The following is a 25625-nucleotide window of genomic DNA, read 5'->3' as shown; positions in this document are numbered from 1 at the left end:
TCAAACTGCTACTGCCCTTCTGGTCCCTCGCCACCCTTCACATCACCACTCTTGTATTTTTCAGAAGAGACATGAACTCAATATTGTACACTTCTAAAAAGATTCCAATTGTCTAAAAGAAACGTCTCTAATGGTATCTAAAGATATGTGCCATCCACCCGCCCTAAGAAGGATTTGATCCTGGCACTTCTGGTCCATTTTGTCAGGACTGCTGAGAATGTGATGGTGGAGCTGTCTTTGGAGATTTAGTTATACCACCACTAAATCTTGGCTAAGTTATCAAATAACATATAGGGCCTCATTACGACCCAGGCGGAGGACCATGGTGCTATTAGCACCATGGTCCATGCTGGTGTCCGACATGGCGGAATAGGGAATGACCACCCCATTCCAAGGTTGGCGGGGCGGTAATTCCCCATGCCGCCATGGCCCTTCCCCATTCCCATTTTTGCCCCATAGGGCTCAATGGGAATGGGGAAGGCGCTAAGTACGGTGCCGCAAATTGTGGCACTGTACTTAGCACCAAGGTCCCTTTGCGGGTCCCTACTTTAACGGCTGGTAAAACCAGCCGTTAAGGTTGGGTCCCGCAAAGGGACCTCGTAATTAGGCGCTAATAGGTTAACGGTGCCGCAGCCTTTTACGGCGCCGTTAACCCATTAGCGCCTGGGTCGTAATGAGGCCCATAGACTTCATGAATAACTTGCCATGCTATGACTTTGGAAAATCTGTTTCCCCATTTCCATTGAATTGCCCTGCAGATGTTGAGGGTATGTATGCTGACGTCTGATTTCTTAAATAACAATTAAATCCAATGTTGATCCCGATAGCAGATTTCCCAGAACAGGCATATGCACAACTGTCCAGTTCAGGTTTACATCTGGTTTCCAATCCTACAAATTAATCTGGCTCCTAACTGCAGAAACTATGGTCCATGTGAGTTTTGTTGAAGACAGAGAATTGACAACCTTATCCAAAACTAACTGTATCAGCTGTTCGAGATGCCACAGTTGTTCTTTACAGTCCTCCTCCGTTTTCATTTTAGCAAATGTAAGCTGCATGTCTTTATACATGGAGGAGGCTGCGTAAACTTAATAAATAACCATACTAAATCATCTTTTTCAGGAAATAATCCCATTAAATATCTCCCTAGCAGTTTAGGGAGCACAGGATCCACTGTAATATGATCCAACACTTCTGGATCAGCACTCTTCAACAAATCTATCTTGGAGAGGAATGTTGTCATGGTTCTGATATCACTAGGTAGTAGCCATGTGAATAGTCTTAATTTAAGACACCTTAGAAATTACTGTATTTACTCAACAAGTGATTTTCTTCTTCCTCCATCAGGTCTTCAGTTGTGGAAGTTTTGGGTCTTCCAGATATGCTGCAGCAAGCCTCGGCATGCCTCCTTCAAGACACAATGTCCCTTGGTATTTGGTTCAGAGTCTTCCTCACCCTACTTCCGCTTTGCAGCTCGTTCCTCCTCCTAACACTCTGAAATTGCTGAATCCATCATTGATAGAAGTTCTTCCTTGGACATAGGGGTGTGGGGGGCTGGGGAAGGTTTACATCACTCTTCTCGCCATTGTAGAGATCCTGTGATCCTGTACACTCTTCTCTATATTCCCTATTCTCATGCCGATGAACATGCTGGCGCCTGCCTCGCCCAGGATACAGAAAACTGGTCTCTACACTCCTTTTTCTGTGTTAAAGAGACCTGGAACAAAAGCTGGAGGAGGATGCATGACTCCTGGACTATATACTCATAATTGGACTACCTCTACAAACAGACTAAGGTTACATAGAGGGCAACAAACATATTTATCTCTTTCCTCTGGTGCCATTAAATCAATGGTTCTTTCCCAGAAGCAGTTCTCAGTGCTGGAGTGATACATAACTGCATCACGCCCTGTGCACCAGGGACTAGTACACAGTGCACATCAGAACCCTGCTCCCCGAGCCGCTACCACCATGCACCCACCTTCCATGCTCTTCTGGCACACTAAGGGTAATTGCAGACCACAGCCACTATAAGCAACCTTTCCTGGTAAGGCACCGCCAGAAACACTGACATCTCCTGCATCCAGGGTGTCAGCAAGTGTAGGAGGTTATAGACAGGTGGCCCCAGAGGTGGGACAAGAAGGGTGTTTTTTTCTTTTGTAATGACCTTGGTCCTGGAACACATGGATGCTTAAGCATCACACATACAATCATGTTGGGGCATGTGAGTCACTTTGCTACAGAGTGCGTTCCTCTGCTATTATTGGACATTGTAGAACAATCTCTATTTGTTAATGAAAAACAATCCGATAAAATCACAGCTTTAAACCATGAGATTATTCAAAGATTGCCTTGCAACTATTGACGCAAAGCATAACTACCTCATACTGAAACTCTACATTGCATGACTCACTGCAATTTCCACACATCCATGATCGAAAGTGATAGAACGTTTGACATGATTCAGCCCACAGGAGCAACGTTTGTTCCAATGCTATAGCAGCAAAATACCACTAAACTGGAGTAAACTTTCTGCAGTGATGTCCTAGTCTTTAGGATCAAGGGTAGAATTAGTTCTGCTTAAATGAGCTCACCAGCTTTTGGAGATGGAATAGTTGAGGCTCCAAGTCTTAATACCAACACACATATGTTTGGACAGTGACTCGAGATGAGGCTCTATGGCCGTCTATGACATCTACACAAAAGGCATGTCACTCCACGGCAGAACGCTCAGTAAATAATCCCAAATATTTTAAAATATGCAAACAACATTTCGCTTTTTTTAAAACTATGTGCTTGTTTGTTAATAAATTATAAACACATGTTCATATAGTAAACCTATTTTCTTAAACAATAGAAAATGTCTATACTAATGCCTTGCTGAACCTTCTGCAATGCAGAACCTGTTGGAAGCACATATTGAGAGATATTGAGCACAGATTGAGGTTAGAATAATTCTATGCCTTACACTGCAAATACTATGACAATTCCTCTTGTATCTTAATCCTACGAAAGTCCCCCTAAGAAACCTCCTCAGTCGCTATGCCCCACCTGTACACCAAGACTTTACTGTTTACTGGCAATTACCATTTTTCAATTCTGCAGAGCAGAACACAGCATCTATAGCCGAGGTTCCATTTACCAGCTCTGAAAACATTGCATTGGTTCGAGGAGGTCTTCAATCACTTTTATGCCAGGCCATCATTATTATCTGCACAGTGAGAGGCTTCCTGTTAGTGACCAGCACAGCAGGCTCGGACTGGCCAATAGGGCAATAGAGCAATGCACGAAATGCACGCCCATGATTGCGGATGTACCAGATTTGATTGACCGAATGGACCATGGTCAACGGTGACTCAGCCAATCACTGCAGGCTTGATTGCTATAAGCTAAGCACCCCGGGGCTGAGCAGTGGGGTGTGAATAGTGTGTATTAAATTTAAAAAAAAGAATTAAACAGGCATGTCACAGGAGAGGATATAGAAATAATTCTTTAGGCTATGTTCAGAAACGGAATGATTGTTCTTCCACATCAGTGTGGGGCTCGACAATGCTCTGTCCTTGTCCCACTTATGTTCTCTCTTTATATGATTCCACCATCGTCTGTCATTCATCTTTCACAACACTTTTATGCTCATGACTCCCAGATGTTATATCCGTCACATCCTTTCCTGAATTTCTGCCCACTACTCTGTGCTGCTGACTCACGGCCATCCGACCACGGGTGCCCAACACATTCCTGCACCTTAACTCCTCTAAAGCAAAGTTCTATTTGTTTCTACCTCCACTTCCACAAACTCTCCCACATCCCCTGCCATTTATTTGCCACTGTCTCATATTTTTCTGAATAGATCTGCTAGTAATCCTGAAGTCATTTTTTACTCTTTGCTCTCCTTTTCTTCTCATATATCCACACATATATACTATCTGTAAAGTGCACTTGTCTTTCCTTTCAGACTGCTAAACTTCCTATGTCTCCTTTGACTCCTTTCTCTCTTGAGAATTGTGCTGCTTCCTTACTTGAACAGCCAGCCTATTAGTTGGACCATCTTCATACAGTCTACTAGTGTTCTGTTTCCTTGCTCCCTTTATGATGCTGCATTCCCTCCTTTCAGTCGCCCATGATATTTCCCTTTATATACTTTTTTCTAAGTGTCTTAATTTGGCTCCCTTATTAATCCCTGCCCATTTCTTTTTATTCCCCAAATCGGACACTTACGTCACAATCTGAGTTTCTCTTATCTGTTGCTCCTTCTGGGCAACACTGTCAGGCACAAAGCGAGGCCAGTTAACCTGTGCCCCATGGCAGCCAGGCTGTGGAGAGGGGCGGGCAGCAGCCCAACAAACAGGGCCGTTCTCTCCCTCTCCCCCACCACTCCCACAAGGCGACACACAGTCACCGGCTGGGATGACACGAATGAAGGGCCAGGTGGGAAACAACACCTTGCCTTTCCTTCCCAGGATGCGAGGGAACCAGGGAGGCAGGGCACAACAAAGAGAAGCACCCCCGGGTGCTGAGACAGTCCAAGCACCACAGCCCTCACACGTACACAACAAGGAACCAGAGCCAGCCCCTGGGTCCGAAATAAGGAGCTGCATGTTCAGCAGGAAAACACAAATTAGTTTTGGGCCCTGCATGGGGACCCAAACAAACGAGTACACTGCAAACGCAGAGTCTCGTCCTTTTTCTTTTCCACAAAAACCCTCCCACCCTAGAAAAAGTGAGAGAACAAGGAGAAAAGAAGACAGGACACTGTACGGTGACCACACATAAGTCATGCGACAAGGAAGGTGGCACGGGCCAGAGGGGGTAACCTCAGGACCCAATGCCCAAAAGTACAGTATACTATATGTGATTATGACTATGTTATTGTTATGACCATATCTGTACAAATAAAATTCCACAGCCTTTTATTTGCCAACACCAAAACAAACATGTTGTGTGATACTTGGGGTGGGCGGAATGCACCTGTAGACACCCCAGTAGAACAATGTATATTTCGGCCTGCATATTGGTCCACTGGTTATTAATGTGCATAGCCTCGCTTCCTTTCCTTTTTGCTACAAGCATATAGATAGTTGAACAACTCTTGCTTCCTATTAAGTGTCCCTCATCTTTGTCTCTTTTTCAATCTCATCTGAAGGACGATCTCCTCTCCGTGTCTTCTTAAATTTGGTTTTGTTAGTTCACTTATTTGTGAAATCGTTTACGTAGAGCGTGTTGGAAAAAACTCTATATAAGCCAAATAAAGTACCAGTATGAATACATCACTGATGACAACACACATTATGCTACCCATGACATGAATGATGACATCATAAATGGAATCACCAATTGGTACAGCACCCATTTTAAGCCCAGTTGAATAGGTCATATAGAGCGACTTGATAATGTTTTGACAATCATTACATGTGCAAGAACTAGTGGCATTTGAAGTGCATGCAGATTAAACAGAAATGACACATTTTGGTGTGCCAAAATAAAAATGCTAAGTGAGTCAATGAACCTCTGTTCTTCAAAACATCCCTTAGGGAGTTTGCCAGAACATATACAGGGTGTTATGCCATCTATAGGTTATCACAATATAAAGCAAATGCTGTTAGCAGAAGCTCATATTCATTTGCACTGTATTGACACTGCCTTTAATGCATGCCATATGAGTGAATTCATTGCTTTTGCACCCCCTTATATTGTATCTATTTTCGTAGCTCACAGGCTGATGCAATGTGGTCCTCCATTCTTTGTGAGGCACCTAAACGTCTGTCCTATTAGTTTCATAAGTAGACATTATTTGTGCATACAGACACTCGCCGCCATTTTGTTTTCGACATGCGTTCCACTAGAGTGATCGTGTAAGTACCGTGTACGGCGATGTCCTTTGTGTCCTGGATGAGGCCATTCCCCGCAGACACCTGGACCGTGATGGTGTGCATGCCCTCTGTATGGAACTTGAAAGAGACGCTGCTGTCCAAGGTTATCAAGGGCTGTAAAATGCAAGCACAACATATCAGTTATTTATTTTTTACTCAGGGGAAGACACCCGCTCACAACACTCGTTTATCTGTGTGCGAAATGTGGAAGCAATTGGAACGAAATTAGCATTGGCTCTCCATAGGGACCTACAATAATGTTATGTTTCATTTGTATGTACCGTGATAGCATTATTCATTTGTCTGCCAGAGATCAAAACGTGGATTTCCAAAAATCCTCTCTCTACCTTCATGTATTATTCCTTCTGTCGGAATTATTCCACTACTCATGCAGATTAAAAATGTTTCTGAGCTGCAGCACTCAACCCCCAAGAACAACTGATGCGTGTCCAATTGCATGTGAAACACTGTTTCTCGCTTTGATAGAAAGATCGTTCATAATAGACAGCAATGCATTGCACTGAGCTGTATTCATCACCACAGTTAACATCATGCTGTTTACACATTATTTTTCATTAACACCCATCTAAATCATATCATGCAAAAAAATAATACATATTCCCAAACGTTGTATTTAGAAAGTTGGCCATGCTACAAAAAATGTACACTATGATATGATATGGCATTTATAATGTGTTTCTCTACACAAGCGTATATCCATCATCGCTAATCTGAACCTGAAAAAAAACACGGGTTAACCCTTTTAGGGCTCTTAGCAGTACAAATAAGGCAAGTCATTTTTTACTGTAAACACGGCATTTAACCATAATGAAATGGCATCTCAGGGTACAGGTTTCATTGGCCACCATGCAAAGCTAACATAATGCAACCACTGACAGCCAATGCATGAATCGTAGACCCCGAAATAATAATGCACAATTCAAGCAGCTGAACCTGCGAGGAAATCAAACACAACCAAGTGTAGTTCCATATAATGTGAGATCCAAATAATTTACGTGCAAAGGTTTGCCAAAGCAGAACCTAGGGGTCTGACTTGTCATTCAGAGCCAAACACAAGCTGAGCCATACAAATGCCCTTACCTGGTGTCCAGCTATCTCACAACACAAGACCCATTCATGCCATCCTGCCTCCTTCAAAAGGACATGACCCATTCCGGGTGTTTTACAGCCACAGCCAACATAAAACCATCCCTATTATTTTACCTCCAAACACCATACATCAAAAAGTGCATGCTTGGTGCCCTGCCCCCGCACCCCAACGCACAAAGTAAAAATAACGTCCCCTGCTTCCTTTCACCAACCAACACATTACCTGTTGATGGCCTGCCAATCAACCCCCAAAATATAAGCATGATAGCTGAAAATCATGTGTCCCACCCCTTTTGTATCGTAAGAACCATACCTGGCACTTACAACACAATTCATACTCAATCCCAAGAAAAATCCCCTTTCCATCCCCCAAGAGAGAAGCCAAGGTCAGAGGCACCTGCACTGCAGAGATACAAGCTAATTGTATCCAGCGGCAGATCTTGAGGATGCTGGTAATGAAATGTTAGATGTGGGGAGGGAAAGCCGGGATGCCCCCTTTGAAGCACACATTCATGAGAATAGGGCACAATGGTTGGTGATGCCAACAGGATATGTGAAGATTTAGAGCACTACTGCCCTCACCCAAGCAGCGGTCATCCCATTTGAATTACACATAGACGCATAACCAAAGCAAATACATCCCTGAAAACAAGACTCAAGAGTGGTCGTCTGGTCACGTCATTACTGGACACCTGGGGTTTAAAGGAGATAAGGGGGAGACTTGTCTGGAACAGTACATTTTATACAAGGTGTCTGGTATATTGACGAGGCCCATTGTTTTACCAAAGCAGAGTTGACCTCACCATCCTTACATTGACTGTGCCTGGGTCGGAGGGGTGCACATCACCTGACAGCCAAGAATTATTAGTGTAGCAGTTTATCTGCACACCAATCATGTATTATGATTCAATAGTGATGATGTAGTGGACCATGTGTATAGGAGAATGGCATAGATAAAGTTTGGCCAACCAGTCCAGGGACTATAGCAGAGGTATTACCATATCATATAGGTGGTAGCCAATGAGGGCAGTGTGATTACTTTTTTAACCTATGTATGGAAATGTGAGAATTCCCGCTATATAACCTGTAACTTCTTTGTGCATGACAAGCTCTGTGTCTGTTCTACATGACTGTCTGAGACTTTTGCATATAGAACACCTTGCAAACCGAGGCAGGGGTTATTTGGCCTTTGGATTGTTTTTTTCGTACAGGTTGTTTGTAAGGTCCCTCTACAAAAGAAACATAGAAGATAAAAGATTAATGTGGGAAGCACTAGGTGCTTTTAAGCACTATTGTAGAACTACAGCACCGATGGAAAGACATGTGGAAGAAACATTTTTTAAGCAACCTTTCCGAAATGCAGGAGACCCCTACACTGTCATAGCATACCTTAATTTTTGTTTAAAGGTGTGGCTGTCACTCATGTGACCCTGGACAAAATGAAGCACCAAGGAAAGGTAATATCCTGCACAAATAATACTTGGAAAACCTCAATATAAAGCTCCCCCTGAACATATATAAAACAAGATTAAACCAACAGGAAGGCAGAGGATTGGGTGTAAATAATACTAACAAACCATGTAGAGTCTAACAACCCCAAAAAGAGGATCTTTTATATTTTGCATATAAATCAACAGTATTAGACCTCAAACAGGAATATTTAAAAGCGTGAGGGAAAAAATAAAAAACAATCTATCTTCATTGAAATTAACTTTCCCATGCAACCTCCCAGAAATTAAAGAACACCAGCTCAAAAAACGGGAGATTTGGAGAAACAAAGGAAAGATAGAGGAAAGAGAAGCCACATTGAGAACAGGTAGAGAAAACCTGTCCGACATGGTGGCATGACCATGACCATACCGTGGTGGGCTACACAGCCGTCTAAGAACACCAAGACCATTGCAGCTTGAAGCACTGACAGCTTCCACCCAACTGCATCCGTAGAGCAGAGTAGCATGCACAGACACCAGGAGTGGGAAGCTGAAGAAGCCTGGCACCGAGAAACGAAAAAGAAAAGCAGGTTACCAGAGTGAGTGCAGAGCCCCGCAACGTCACCATGTACAAATGCAGGTAAAGGGGTGAACCAGAGAAGCGGGAGGCCACTGGTGGGGACACTTTTGTGAGGAGAAGAATGTGTGAAAGCCATGAGGGTAATGTTTGGGCAGTTATCCAGACTGGCTATGCAAGGAATGAGTAAAAATATAACACACAGGCTGAATGGGAAACTGAAGAAAGGTGGCAGCGAATACCCTAGGATGGAGGGAAACAGCCACCTGAATTCATGGTTGAAGAATGGGAAAACATCCCATCCAAAAGTGTAATGAGGGATGTGAATTGAGACGGCAGGTGCATTGAACGATAAGACAAGAAACCCAGTAGAGAGAATCCAGGAGAGAGGGATTCCTCATACGGCTCTAGTCAAATCAAACCTAAAAAAGGTTAGATGTCAAGAATGTGAGAAACGCAAAGACAAGGCAATGCTGTGAGACAATATCACAAGGATAGTCAATATAAGCATAACAGCAAAGAGGGTACAACACCGATGAACAGTTGATATGAGCTACAGGAGCTCATGAGGAAAACCCCAAGAGGGTGTCAGATAAGATCAGCATAAGAACCATATTTCATAAAAGATACATTTGTGTTATTGACAATGCAAAACAGCCCTGAGACAAAGGTGCTAGCAAGAAGGCATAAAGGGAGACGCCCAAGAGATGAGAGGCATTCTTTTGGCCTAATTTAGTTGTTCCTATTCGTGGTAGGGTCAGGTAGTGTTAGGTTTGGGACTGGGAACATTTATTTTGGACTTCTGGGTGGCAGACGAGCACCTTTGGTTACTTTAGATAGGCTGGGAATCCCTTTTAGAAACAGGGAGAGATAGGCATTTTCTTTATAATTTCTTTAAAAGAAAATGTACATGTCCAGAGTGTGTCCAACACCTTCATCCGACCAGCTAGAGGCCTCAATAAGAAAAATAAATGTGTTCCTGCATACTTGTGTCCCTGGCATGCATCCCAGTTAATGAATGCTTCTTTTGATGAACATTTTCTTTGCACCCACAGTGCCGCGGGTGACTCTGATGGGAGGGTTTCCTCTCATGCCCTCCTGCGGGAGGAAAAAGAGGCAGGTCTCACCCAGTGGAATATGTTGAACATGTATAAGGTTTATTTTGAAGGTGGACACCCACTGACCATGGATGGCTTTTAATAAAAGGGTTTCTTGATGGTTCTCATGAAGTAAGGACTATAGGCAGTTCTCCTTGATGGGGAGAGGATGAACAAAGAATTGTAAATATCTTTACTTGGTTGTATACCTCTTGCAGTGGTCAGTGATGAGCATCCTGGGGTATCCCTGTGGGGTAGATGAACTTTAGGGAATTAACCATGGGATACCGTTGATTTTGGATTCCATGGTCTTCTGTTTCATCTTTTTGCTGCCTTCCTTGCTGTGTATGTCTTCATTTGACATATCCCACAAACCGCAGGTGGCACTGAATTTGTCTTTCCTTTCCTTTTATGTTATTCGACCTCTATTCTCTTTTTCCTTTTTTTATTTATTACTTTTAGTTTCTTGCTGGCCTGGCAACCCACGGGTTAATTGGCGTCACATTAGGATTCCTCTTTTGATCTAATCTTCCTCACTTTCTCTGCTGCCTAGGAGGTGTTGCATGAGCCAAGAGAGGGATCCACTTCTTTCTAGGCACAAATTGTCCCAACAGACACATCAGGGATGATTACCTCCATCTTGCATAATTTCTTCGACATTTCATTGTATGTCTTTGCTTTATTCATAGCACCTGGGTGGCAGTCATCAAGTTCCCAATCACATTTATTTTCTTATATTGACACCTAATACGTTTCTTTAGCACAAAATTGTCTCTCCCCAAGGAAAATGTGTTTTTTATTTTTGTTCTTCCATCTCTATCTCCTTTCCATTAATTATTTTCCTCCAGCAGGTCGCAGGTGACACAAAGGACTCAGTTTTCTCTTTGCAATGTTGACTTTTATACGTGAGAGTAAATGGGCAAGATATAACATATTAAACATAAAATCTTTGCTTGGTTTTCCTCTTGGCGCCAACATGTTATAGTCTTATTTTCCATACACCTGTCAGCAGCAGGACGTTTGCTCCTTGCGTATGGGCTATTGGTCCCGCTGCGTCCAAAACGCCCTGATGGCACAGCCAGGAAACTCACACGAGTGGTGAAGAAAAGATGTACTTTTGGTGGTTCTCTTTTCAGTGAGGTCATACACTGCATTTCCCATGAAATAGATCTGTGAACCTCAGTGCTATTTCTTACAGTCCCCACAAACAATCCTCCTTGCACTCACACAAATGCACAGGCGGCCAACAGCTCACCAGTTAATCAGGCCTTGCCTCGAGGAGACAGCTGTTTTCTTCAGGATTGTGAGGAACAGAGTGCTGCAAGTATATAAGTTACTGGTTTGTTTCCTTTTTTTTCTCTCTTTTTTGTGTGCCTGATCTGCACCTAATACCACCTTCCTCTCTGGTGACAACAATATGTTTGTGAGGTTAACTTGTCTACCAACTATGTGCATGTCAGCAAGGGGAGCCTGTGAGTGCATTTCTTACTTTATTACTATATTTCTCTCTGGAGGTGCTGCAAGTCTACTTCATCAACTAAGCAGGAGGGATATAGTCTTTCATTTTTCTCAGAAATCCCAGAACAAACACACCTACACACACATCCTTGCCTGTTCATTATCTGGGACTGTCTTTCTCTTCCTTTAGTAATCAGCACTTACGTTTGACATGTTAAGAATGAATAAGCCTCTGAAGCTAACTCTTGTATTAGACATATTATTTTAAACTTTTCAAAAAAAAATGTTAATTTTTTTTTTTAACAGGAGTTTCCATGCTGACACAGTAAGCCCAGATTTACAGTCACTATGTTTTCTCTTTCTAAAAAGTGCAGCAGCAATAAACAGCCTATCATCAGACAGGCCTTATTTATTGTTGTTCAGCGATGATGAGCTGTCATGCAGTGAAGGTAACGGAGCAGCAGTCAAGTGCAGATCACACGTTTTTTCTTCACTCTGGCAGTGAGGAACAGCAGCTGACCGGACTCCGAAGAACTCGACCGTCTGCCTGACAGGATTCAGGTGCGTGAGTCAGCAACAACCTCAATGTTTTTTTGTTTCACTTTTTCATCTAACAATCATGTTTTTCTTCAACTGTAGTTGTCAGCTCCATGTTTCCCTTGTTGCCAGGGGTCAGGATCTCTTTCAGGCATGGGTCAGAATTTTAGGGCACAATGTCCAGTGTCCTGACAAGAGTCCCACTTCAGCGGGACTGTTCCATTATACACCATTTTACAGCTAAAGGCGAGTGTGTTGTGTCATACAAAATGGTGGCTGTTTGTTTACATAATATTTTCTCCTCACAGTTCATGTTTTACACTAAATAAAGGTCCATGTTAACAATTAATACATCCTGGTAGGGAACATTTTACAATAAAAATGTCAGGCTCACTTAAATAATGTGAATTACATTTTACCTTTCACGTATAAACAAAAGGATTTCACACAAAAAAGTGTCTGAGTAGTATTTATGTATAACATAAGAACGTGGGTAGGCGTGAGGATATGAATATTTTATTATGGAAGGAATTAGTAACGCAGGCAACCGATTTTAGTAATTTGAACCACAGGCTAGGCAAGGTATGTTAGGGTAATGTAGGATAAGATAAAGATAAGTAGGGTTAAAGAACAACATTGTGCCAATAATTATGCCCTTGCTGCATGTAAATGTCTATAAAAACGGTGGGAGGACAGTTAGTGGGGTGAGGCTGATGCAGAATCCTGTGATGCATTCAGTTCAGAAGCACCACATGACCTCTCTGTTCAAGGGTGGAGGTAACACTGGGGTATGTTATCCATAAAGCAGGCACAGGTGTTTGTAAAGCTGTGATTGTTGCAGTGGCGGGTTGGTATCAGCGGGAGGGATTTGGAGTCTGACTTTAATGAGCTAGAACTTGCAGGCCATCGGATGGGGACTGCGTATAGTGTAAGGGGGAATATTCCACCAGTTTAGTGGTTGGTAAGAGCAAAACATATTGAAAAAGAGGAAAGGAATTAGGCCCAAAGACTTTCTCTGACATGTCCTTGATTGAAGGAGTCCATTTCTAGATTTTGATATGATAGGAAAAGAGAAGGAAAGGAGCAGGAAAGGAGCAGGAAAGGAGCAGGTCCTGGTCAATAACCGAGAGGTACAGAAGACCAAGCTTCCTTAACGATTATTGTGTCTATTCACCTTGAGAGGAGGTGATAAAGTTCACTTCAAGTGGTTCTGTGGGTGGTGGATCGCTAAGTGTTAGATGTAGTAGACAAATCATCTTTGTAGTATGGCGTTGATTAATAGATTGAACACGCAGTCCCCTGTAGGAGGTGAGGCCACAGGTTGAAGGAGCTATCTACTGTGTTAACCTTTGTAAAATAATTAAGTGGATTCTCCTGTAGTAATCTGCATCCTCCAATACCTCTCCATATGCTGATGACAAGTATCCACGTTTACTCTGAAGTCTAGAAATGATGTGATTCAGTATTCTATGCTCCCTTTCACTTTGATAATGCCTGCCCACCCAGGCAAGATTTTCAGCAGACATTTCACCAGCTGACCTTTGTCCATCTCACCAGGCAAGTCATGCTTCCTCAGCACATTCGTCAGTTTCTGGTCCATTAAGTATGCAAGAGGTACCACACCACTAAGTGGTACAGAATGCATACATTCATACGAAATTAGTTTGTGAACTATTCAAATATGTGTGGCACATATAATACATTAGGCAGTATCTGCCACTGTCTTGGTGTACATTATTAGCCATCCAGTGCAGACTCCATATATTGCATTAGTCCATTATCTGATGGCATTGAGACAAAGGGCGTGATTTATAAAAGTGTTTTTAATGGGAAAAGTCAATTGGAAAAATGCTTTGTAAATCAGACCCTAAGACTCAGTACTTATGCTTGCTTCCCATCAATAACCTGGTGGCCATTAAACTATTTCTTCATCAGCAGGTAAGTCTGCTCTCTCACCATGTGTTGCCTGGCTACAGGTTCCTCCTCATCTATCCTATTTCCTAAAGGCAACTGAGTTGGCAATGGGTGCTATCCAACAAATAAATAATGTCCCTGAGTACCTACTGGGAAAATAAGCTCCTTATGGGCTAGAGACTTTACTTGGATTAATTGAAACCAAGGTATATGCATATATTAAATTGAAGGTTGGTATTCTTTTGTCCGGTTACAGAGCAAACTCATGGGATACTAGAGTACTGAACAAATAAATGCATGTATTGCAGAAATAGGCTAGACACAGAAGAACATTTCTTTATACCCTCCCCATTGTATCTAAACTTTAGGAGGATATACCCAAGACCAATGCTTCTACCTCTAAGAGTTGCTTCTTCTAGCAAGGCCATGATTCTCTGCAAGAGGACTGATGATACAGCAACCATTTTCGAAGTAGCAACGTTCTTGCACAGATAATGGCTTAGAAGAGCGCACCACTTGAGGTCCATTAATGGAACATCGTAAATTGGTCAGAGGCGGACCATTTGTTTATCATAGCAGTACATTTTGATGTCTGCCTGTTCTTTTGTTTCGTCTGAAACTCTCAATAGATGGGCAATTCAACTTAACTGTTGCCTTGGTCAGATACTGGGCAGGGATTGGGCACATTTGTGTTATATTGCAACTCTATGACCCTCATTCCGAGTATGGTGGTAGTCATGGCGCTATTTGTGCCATGACTGCCTCCCATAATGGTACCGACTCCGGTATGGTACAATGGGGACTTACCAGTCCCTTCCGACCTTGGAGGGACCAGTAAGTCCCCATTTACCAAACCATTCCCCATTCCCATTTGAGCCCCCATACGGCTCAATGGGAATGGGGAGGGCGCAAAGAACGGGCCGGCGTATGCCAAGCCCGTTATTGCGCCCAGGTCCCTTAACGGGTCCCATCCTTAACCCCTGGTCAGACCAGGCGTTAAGGAAAGGACCTGCTAAGGGACCTCGTAGTAGGGCGGTAAGGGATTACCTGCACCGGTCTCCTTACCGGTGCCCAGTATCCCTTACCGCCCTACTCGGAATGAGGGCCTATATGTAGCTAGTTAAATTTAGCAATCGAGACTAAGATGCCTAATAATCACAAGTATGTGTGTCAAGCACTTGCACTTAGTTCATTTACTTTTTAGTCAGAGCTGGAACTGATGTGAGCTGGTTTTGTATTGAGCCTTTGAATTAAAAATTGTATTTTATATTCAACCTATGAAATAATTGTACACTGTTTGTATATAACCATCTGCTTTTGTATTGAGCACAACTTGTGGCTATGAATTGAAAATTGTATGAAATAAATTTGAAGGTTTTATAATGTTGGTATGTATTTGTTTTGTTTTTGAGTGTGCTCATTTATGACATTATGCCAAATAAAGTATTTGATGATGATGATGAAGGAACATAAAGGAAAACAAAAAGAAGAACAAATAATAAAGGATGATTAGTGAGAGCTTTGGGGTGGAACAGTGCATATTCACTGACTGACCTCACTTGCAGTAAGTTGAACATGTTATGCCTACATTGTTTCCTACCTACTACATACATTATTCTCCTTTCTATGAAGAGGTGTATGCTTCGAAAACTATACAGATGAGTTTCTGGTGTTAGTATAGTTCCCCCTTTTCACATACATGCCACATTAGTTGCCTGCTTACTACAGGTTAACCTAAAGATACAGAGCACCTACATGGGCCCCTTTTCGTAAACCCTTCTAATATAGGGTGTAACCCTTCAGCTGAGTGATCTTTAATACTGATTTTTGAGCATAGTCAGGAAGTGTTTGAGTCAGAAATGTCTGAGTGTTCTGGCCGATGATTGAATAGATGTAGGCGTACGCTAAAAACAGACATTTCATACTGATCGACTGCCATCTCCTACCACTCGGTGCCCTTTTATAATCCATCGCAAAAGATGTCCACAAAGCAACCTCGCACTGGCAGTGATCTGGCATGCTGTTAGGATCTACTGTGTCACCTATCCAATCACAGAAATTCTCGAATATTTGTCTGTAGCTAATGGCTGTGTTATTTCTAATGTCTATTTCTTCTTGTATAGGGCTTTATGTACAGAAGTGCTTAGTAGAAGGTGCAAGGTGATTTATGCCTCAATATAGGACACATCCAGATAAATAAATGAATAATGTATACGACAATACAGTCCTGTTGGATTCAACCTACAGTTTCTGTTCAGATGTCCCCAACAGTCTTTTCTCTGGAATCCCAATTCTTCCGGTGGTACATTCTGGTAGTGTTGAATAATAAAAACAGTTCCTGTTTCGAAATACTTTCCTATTTCGCCTACTGAAGTTCCTGTTACTTGCCACAAAGACTCACACTTTCTGTATGGCCGTTCTGGCACGTGTTGCTGTGTAATGTTCATGTGATTGCAAAGAAATGAAAATGATACCTACTTCAATATTAAGCTTTGACACCTGTGCTGCATGTGGATGAATTGTCGGATACTGGAGAATTAGACCACCGAGTTAGGATGAGAGCATCTTGCTAACATTGAAAGACACGTATCTAGCTAGTGTCCACAGTACATAAGATACAGTTATGCCAATTACTTATCATGCAGAAATGGCACAAGAGATCAAATGTAAACTTTGCAGTCAAAACAAACCAAATGTTCTTCATTATCCAGGATTATATAACCATCGTTTGATGGAAGAAGACACACATGTATATATGAATATTGATAATGTGAGAAAAAATAGAAAGCTTAAGAAGACGGAATACATTCCCCACTGCCGCCTACCTAATCATCTTTGAAGTTGTGCACTATTCCAATAAATTTAATGGAATCACATCCTTATCATCAATGAAGACAGGTTCAGTCATTTGATGATTAAAGGGATAATTCTAACAAACACTACATATTCCTTTCAAATCTTTCCCAAGATAATGGACCACACTAAAAGTACCAGCTTTCATGGCGCAAATACTATGTTTCTTTTGGAGAAATGCATCCCCTTAATGAAATTTGAGGACAATTAAATGTCATAATAGCCCATGCAGAAGCATTTTGGGCATGCAGAGACTGGCAGGCTGATGAATCTGGGGACTGGGTGCCACAATGAGACAGTGGATGTTGGGGACAGGGGTGCTATAAGGAGGGCAACAATGTGAGCCTTCCTTGCTCTCGATCTTATTTCACGATACAATCACAGTACTTCATCACACGCCATTCTAGTGGGTCTGGTTACTCCCCATCTCTCCAGACAATTAGTGCATAGCATCCTTGAACATGTATACTCCTCCTAAACCACCCTTGTAGCCCTCCAGGGCAACATTTGTACAACCACTTCATCATAGAGTGCGACTAAAAGATCTCTATAAGTAGAACCAAATCTGCAAGAGGGATAAAGTAACCCCTTTTAAAATGTGGACCTTTGCTTGCTTCTAATGCCTGACTGAGCAGCATACACACCCCCATAAAAGAGACATTTGGACAAGAGTGATGATTCTGAGGGAAAGGAACTAAACCATACTGCGGATCATCCTGGCTGCTCGGTTTGTTTGGGATAGTAGCTGCTAGAGGCAGTCTCAGCATCCCAGTATGTTTTCACCCAGGTAGTACACACAATAGGTTACCATGCACCCTGTCAGGATTTTCTGAGCTATAATTCATTTATGAAAGGTGGAAACCATATATCAACTGACCAACCAACAGTGATGATGACTTGTGGGACCCACAATAATCTAACAGTGACTTTGAGTGGGAGCTCTTCAGAACAAGTGATTCAGCTTCATATACAAAAGTAACACCCGCTCATCCGACCCACTACCCTATGTATCCCATTCCTGGATGAAAACCAACGAGTACTAGGGTGTCAGCGGCAGATCTAACCAACAGCCTTTTTGGACAATGATAACCAGACCCCATCAGTTAAGAAACAAATCAATTTGATAGCCATCTGCATTTCCCATAGATCACCTGATACTTAAAAAGAATAACCTTAAGATCTGGCATTAACCTTCAAATAGAATCAAGACACTACGAGAAAACGAAACTAGGAGGGACTACCTTTTCCATTCTCATAGCCAAACTATGGAACTCGACCGAAAACCTGGTTATTCAATCTCCTGGGATGAACATAGATCAACGCATTCTACACAATGATCTACCTTCCTGGGATGTGTGTAGCCCACATTCGCCAAATGTACTTTTGCAGAATGCTATTTTTTTGGGCATTTGTTCGTACTTTTTTCATCAGCAAAATGCAGATGGTTAATGGCGTTAGGGTATATATGGGGGTGAGGGATAAGGGGTAGTAAGGGTTGGTGTCGGAGGTCTCCCCGCATTTTGCCACAAAATAAAATGCTACATTTGGCAAAAATGCATTAGATATAGATAATGTGGCAACAGTACATGAAACCCCATGAAGCCACATCAACCCTTAAAATCCCCAAAGCACAGCCAAAATCTGCTCACCTATGCAGAGGTGAACTCCATAGAAAAGAAAACTACAGCATGGCTGAACAATATCAAGATATCAGCCAAAACCTATTAACCTTTTCCTTTCTCTACCATCCATCCCCACTACACACATGCCACGCACACCCAGGTATCTACCAACCCACCCTGCTAAAACAACGAGACCACACATCACTCTCAAACCAACGCACAAATCCAAATAGCCTTCTACATACAACAACACAATCACTGGACGCCTCTCTATTGGAGATAAACATTCAATGCACAATAAAAAGCACACCCAGAAAGCACACACGCACAGATGCCAGATACTCCTGGTTCTCGGCTCATCAACAGATGGACACAACTTCTGCCTTATTTTCTCTTGCTTCCTAGCATACCATCCCAATTTACCTTGCAGAGCCATGGCAGTGTCTAGAAACAATGGAAATAGCAGCAGTGTGTGGTATAAATAAACGTAACATAGCATAACATTATTTCAAATCATTGAGCGAATAGCAGAGGCTGCCCAACCGGAGAAGACCAGAGAGCTCCATTATATTGCTGATCTACTTATCAGACAACTGCCAGTGGTTTAACAATTAAAGACAACATGGTTTTGGGTCATAACCATACTGATATGAGTGAAGCAGCTATACAAGCCAACTCTGGAGCTTGCCATCCAAACTTGCATAGGCGTCCAGTGGGCACATCTGATTCAACATACTCAAACTGACAAGGTAGTTAGACAGCCAGTGAACTGATACTATCTAGGTGATACAACAGATTTGTTGAAGGACCACGGGTACCACTGGATTACCTACACAAGAACATGACTCAGTTGACTGTTTCACAAAATCCCAGGAACAGTAGTAAGACTCCAAAGCCATATTCTGTGAGTTTACCCCAGAAAGGTATTGGAGGAAGATATATCCAAACTACCTCAGAGAGTCCCAACATCCAAGGTTATGGCTGTGGTCAGCTGAGACATGCAGCTTTTGTCCATCTTACCCTGCCATCCACAATGGTAATGTGCTATTGAGTCAAGCAGAAATCAAATAGACGGATGTATACGAATTGTTCGAACTACAATTGTTCGAATCACAATTGACCTTTGCACAATTGCCCGAATTGTGAAGGTCAATTGTTACATATCTGAATCCCCTTTTTTATATATATATATATATATATATATATATATATATATATAAAACCAAAGTAATATATATATGCGGTCAATTGTGCAAAGGTCAATTCGGACCCTTGACTTTCGATCAATTGGGTCATTCGAACAATTGTGTTCGAACAATTTGGGTAATACCAAATAGACAGATAACAACTTGTGGGTCTGGGTACTTCCCAGCCCTTCAGCCAAGTAGGATAGAGCAAGACAGGAAGTGCACATCCAAGCAAATCCCTATGAGACTATGCTCGACAACGGTTCTATAACCCCTTCCCTATTTCTCAAATGCCCGAAGATCCCTATAGGCAGACCCAATCCTCTAATAGTAAAACTTTATCTTTAAGGGATGTTTTGTTTCACTTAGCAATGGAAGTAAGTGTTTTGCTGCACCCAACAGTTCAAAAGAGTAATTTCACAAGGACATCTTCCTGAGACAATTATGCCAGTTTGCAACTTCCCAATCAGTGAAATTTCAGCATAGGGATCAAAACTACCAATGCATTGTTCCTGGGAATGAAAGTCTCAAACCAGTGATGTAATGTTTAAATGTTCCCAGACACACAAGGAAATTTGTGAAACAAAGTGTTCAACAAGCTTACCCGGTGTGTTCTGAGGTTTTAATTCACACGCTGGAACAACAAAAGCCCCAGCTTAGCAGAAAAGGCACCAGGGAGGGCCAGAAAGGGACAACTACAATTCAGAAACGTGGGTGTGACTCTTACAGTTTCGGTCCACTCCCAGCATTCCAAAAACAGACACAGCTGCACAGAGGGAGAACAGCCAATCCTATCATTTCACTTATGTCCAGTCACAGATTCAGACGAATACTAGAGATCCAGACATGAAGAGGATGCAATACAGTATACATGTCCGCAATCCCCAGCTTCTCAGTGTGGGTTATAATAGTAGGAAGACCATGTTTAGATAAGTAATGAGACTACAGTTTGAAGAAAAGACATCAGAGAAGAGCAAGGGGGCATGGTAAGAGTTAATAGGGTCACAAAGGAGGTGGTGACATTAGAGTGTGAATGTGAGAAAAAACAGGTGCAGAGAGGGGAGCAGGACGAGGTGATACCACTGGGGTGAGAGTGAGCAGAAGTAAGTAGTAGGAATTAAGAAGGTGGAGTGGGTGTTAACATTAGAGGTTGGAATTATACAGGAGAAGATATTCACCAAATAGGAGTTGGTAAAAAAGAAGGAAGAAAAAGAGAAGGCAGAAAATGTTAAATTGCAAGCATTAAGAGAGGATGTGAAAACGCCAAGGGAAGCTTATTGGCTAGAGGAGAAGATAACATCAGAACAGGGGAGAGTAAGTCAAGTGGGGGAGGCCGTAGCATGGGTGCAGAAGGAGATAGTGACACCACAGGAGAAGAAGACAATGCCAACACCAGGTCCTGGTAGTTACAAGGAGGGAGTAACATCAGAAGAAGATATATAATTAAGAGGCTGAAGTGAGAATATCCTGAGGTGGGGTGATAGTTGTACCAGTGGAATAGAGGAGGTTGATGGAATAACGTCAGAGGAGAAAGGGCAGCTCTAACAGGAACATCACTTTCTGAGGAAAGGCATCAGTTGGGGAGAGAGAGAGAGAGAGAGAGAGAGAGAGAGAGAGAGAGAGAGAGAGAGAGAGAGAGCGAGAGATAGAGAAGATAAAACTATCTAATACGAAGAAGCATGCTCTGTGATGACCAGTTGACTCTAGACAGAACCAGATGATGGGAGAAGGCAAGAGATTATTGTGTGTTGTAGGAGAATTAGGTGGTGCACATTTTCTTATAGTGCACATTTCCAATAGGCCAGGAATCACAACGCAGACTCCTGCAGAAGAGATTAGAAATATGTTAGGGTATGTGAGACAATGATGTGAGACAGGATTGAGAATTCATAAAAACCAATTGAGGGGTAACCTGTGACTTACCCTGTCAGGGTAGTGCAAGTACAGGTAGTGTAGGGACCAATATCTAACTTCTAACATAATTAATCTACTAATTCTTAACATGTAACCCATTTATATAATTAATGTTTGGAATGGGACAGCTGAATCCATTTTACCTTGGGAATTTGTTTGTACTTTTTTCAGCAGCAAAATGCAGATGGTTAATAGGGTTAGGGTATATATGGGGGTGAGGGATAAATGGAAGTAAGGGGTGGTGCCCGGGGTCTACCCGCACATTTTGCCTCAAAATAAAGTGATACATTTCACAAAAATGTGGCAACGGTTCATGGAACACCACAAAGCCGCATCAACCCATGTAATCCGCAAACCACAGCCAGAATCTGCACACCTATCCATTGGTGAACTCACTAGAAAGAAACCTATAGCATAGCTGAACAATATCTAGATATCACCCAAATCCTATTAACCTTTTCCTTTCTCTACCACCCACCCCCGACTACACACATGCCATGCACACCCAGGTCTCTTCCAAACCACCCTGCTAAAACAACAAGACCACACATCACTCTCAAACCAACACACAAAACCATATAGCCTGCTACATACAAGAACACAATCACTGGATGCCGTCCCTTTGGAGACAAACATTCAATGTACGACACAAAGCAAACCCAGAAAGCACACACACACACATGCCAGATACTCCTGGTTCTCCACTCATCAACAGATGAACACATCGCCTGCCTTATTTTCTCTTGCTTCCTAGCAAACCACCCCAATGTACCTTGCAGAGCCATGGCAGTGTCTAGAAACAATGGAAATGTCAGCAGTGTGTGGTATAAATCAACATAACATAGCATAACATTCTTCCAAAACATTGAAAGAATAGCAGAGGCTGCCCAACCGGAGAAGACCAGCTCGCGCCATTATATTGCTGATCTACTTACCAGACAACTGCCAGTGGTTTAACAATGAAAGAAAACATGTTTTTGGAGCATAACCATACTGATACGAGTGAGGCAGCTATACAAGCCAACTCTGGAGCTTGCTATCCAAACTTACATAAGGTTTCAGTGGGCACATCAGAATCAACATACTCAAACTGACAAGACAGTTAGAAAGCCAGTGATCTGATAGTATCTAGGTGACACAACAGATTTATTGAAGGACCACAGGTACCACTGGATTACCTATCCAAGAACATGACTCAGTTGACTATTTCACAAAATCCCAGGAACAGCAGTAAGACTCCAAAACCATATTCTGTGTGTGTACCTGGGAAGGTTGTTGGAGGAAGTGATATCCATAATGTGGCACAAACTACCTCAGAGAGTCCCCATATCCAAGGTTATGTCTGTGGTCAGTTGGGACATATAGCTTTTGTCCATCTTACCATGCCAACCATAATGGTAATGAGCTATTGTGTTCAAGAAGAAATCAAATAGACAGATGACAACTTGCGGGTCTGGGTACTTCCCAGCCCTTCAACCAAGTAGGATAGAACAAGACAGGAAATGTACATCCAAGCAAACCCCTATGAGACTATGCTCGACAATGGTTCTATAACCCCTTGCCTATTTACCAAATGCCTGAAGATCTCTATACGCAGACCCAATCCTCTAATACTAAAAAAGGGACAACTTTATCTTTAAGGGATTTTTTGTTTCACTTAGCAATGGAAGTAAGTGTTTTGCTGCACCCGACAGTTCAAAAGAGTAATTTCACAAGGACATCTTCCTGAGACAATTGTGCCAGTTTCCAACTTTCCAATCACTGAAATTTCAGCGTGGGGAACAGAGCTACCAATGCATTGATCCTAGGAATGAAAGTCTCAAACCAGTAATGCATTGTTGAACTTTACTGAGACACACAAGGGAATTTGTGAAACAAAGTGTTTGACAAGCTTACCCAATGTGTTCTGCAGTTTTAATTCACACACTTGAACCACAAAAGCACCAGCTTAGCACCAACAGGACCAGGGAAGGTCAGAAAGGGACAACTAACATTCAGAAACGTGGGTGTGACTCTTACAGTTTTGGCCCATTCCCAGGATGCCAAAACCAGTCCCAGCTGTACAGAGCGAGAACAACCAATCCCATCATTTCACCTATGACCAATCACAAATTCAGACTAATACTAGAGATCCAGCCATGTCCGCAATCCCCAGTTTCTCAGTGTGGTCTTTAGTAGCAATAGGACCATGTTTAGATAAGTATGGAGACTACAGTTTGAAGACATGACAGCAGAGAAGATAAAGGGGACACGGTAAGAGGTAATAGGGTCACAAAGGAGGTGGTGACATCATAGTGTGAATTTGAGCAAACAGAGGTGCTAAGAGAGGAGGACAAGGTGATAACATTAGGGTGAGAGTGAGCAGAAGCAAGTGGTAGGATTTAAGAAGGTGGAGTGGGTGTTAATATTAGGGGGTGGAATTATACAGGAGAAGGTATTCACCAAATAAGAGTTGGTAAGAAAGGAGGAAGAAAAAGAGAAGGCAGAACATGTTAAAAGAGAGGATGTGAAAATGCCAAAAGAAGCTTGTTGGGTTGAGGAGAAGATAACATCAGGACAGGAGAGTGTAAGTCTAGTGTGGGAGGAAATAGCATATGTGCAGAAGGTGATAGTGACACCCCAGGAGAAGTAGGGTGTGGCAACACCAGGGCCTGGTAGTTACAAAGAGGGGTAACATCAGAAGAAGACACATATTTAACAGGCTGAAGTGAGAATATCCTGAGGGGTGAGGAGGTAAACCTGTCTGATATGAAGAGCCTGACTCAGTGATGACCAGTTGACTCTATGCAGCACCAGATGATGGGAGATGGAAAGAGATTATTTTGTGTTGTAGGAGATTTAGGTGGTGCACATTTTCGTATAGTACACATTTGAAATAAGCCAGGACTTACAACTCAGACTCCTGCTGAAGAGATTAGAGATATGTTAGGGTGTGTGAAGCACTGATGTGAGACGGGATTGAGAATTCATCTCCTCTTCCTCTGCCCGTCCTTGGGCTCTTTCTCCTATGCAGGGCATTCCTCTGATCTGTACCCTTCCCCGGAAGGTCTTTGAGGCTGGCAACCTTCTTCATATTGCAACTCTGAACTCTCACTCTGCTGTCGAAAACTCCTCTGACATATGCCATATCCTTGAAGAACTAGACCTAGTTGTCCTTGGTCTTACTGAGACATGGTTTACGGCCAGCTCTGTCACAAGCTTTGACACTCTCCTCCCTGATGGCTACAGGATTCTCTCTGCACTCAGATCCTCTGGGTCCAGTGAGGGGCATCCCTGATCTTTCCTGAGTGGATTCCTGCTTCTATCATTCCCACTCAGACCTAGTCCTCTTTTGAATGCCTTGTCTGTAGGCTCTCTCTCTCGCCTATCCATTCTCTTACTGTCGCTACCATCTACCGGCCTCCTCAAATCACCTCATTTCTCTCTGAGTGGGTGGACCTCTCCTGCTCCCTCTTGGCGTCTACCACTCAACTCCTCCTCCTCGGTGACCTCAATATGCATTTACACTCTCCTTGTTCATCCTCGTTACTCTTCCGTGAGCTCTGCAACTCCCTCTCCCTGTCCATCCTCCCCTCTGGTCTGACTCACTCTGAAGGGAACACTCTAGATGTCTTGATATCCTCTGACCTCCATCCCTGCAACCACTCCTCTCTCCTGGAGTGATCACTCCTTCCTCTCCTCTCATCTCTCCCTCTCTTCTCCGCAAGCCAAGCATACCCCAACACTGCCACCTACCTTCTCGGACATCCAGCCTATGAAGCGTGTGTAAGCTGAGGCTTTTGACGCCACTTTCTCTTGCCCCCTCCACCTCTGGCTGTCTCACATCCTGACACAGCCCTGTCTCTGCTCTACTCTTCAATTTCTGAAACTCTTGATGCTCTTGCCCCTGTCATGAGGAGCTGTTTGAACTCCAAAGCCAAGTGCTATACCTGGTATGACTCTGACCTAGCGACACTTAAACGTAAGTGTAGGGTGGCTGAGAGGAAATGGTGGGCTTCTTGTTCATCCTCTGACAAACTGGCCTGTCGTCTGCTACAAAGACAATACTGACTCTCT

General features: G+C 42.8%; 1 protein-coding gene across 1 annotated transcript in view; it reads right to left on the bottom strand.

Annotated features, from left to right (window-relative positions):
- SORCS3 (sortilin related VPS10 domain containing receptor 3) overlaps positions 1 to 25625 on the bottom strand; it is a 3021596-nt gene that overhangs the window by 192738 nt on the left and 2803233 nt on the right. The window contains exon 21 of the mRNA XM_069611752.1: positions 5861 to 5984. Coding sequence (XP_069467853.1) covers positions 5861 to 5984 — 124 coding nt within the window. The remainder of the gene's footprint in view (positions 1 to 5860; positions 5985 to 25625) is intronic.

This window comes from Ambystoma mexicanum, chromosome 8 (assembly GCF_040938575.1).
Source record: "Ambystoma mexicanum isolate Mex_15411 chromosome 8, UKY_AmexF1_1, whole genome shotgun sequence".
NCBI classification, from domain to species: domain Eukaryota; kingdom Metazoa; phylum Chordata; class Amphibia; order Caudata; family Ambystomatidae; genus Ambystoma; species Ambystoma mexicanum.
The sequence above is the reverse complement of the archived record's forward strand: the minus strand, read 5'-3'. Positions and strand labels throughout refer to the sequence as shown.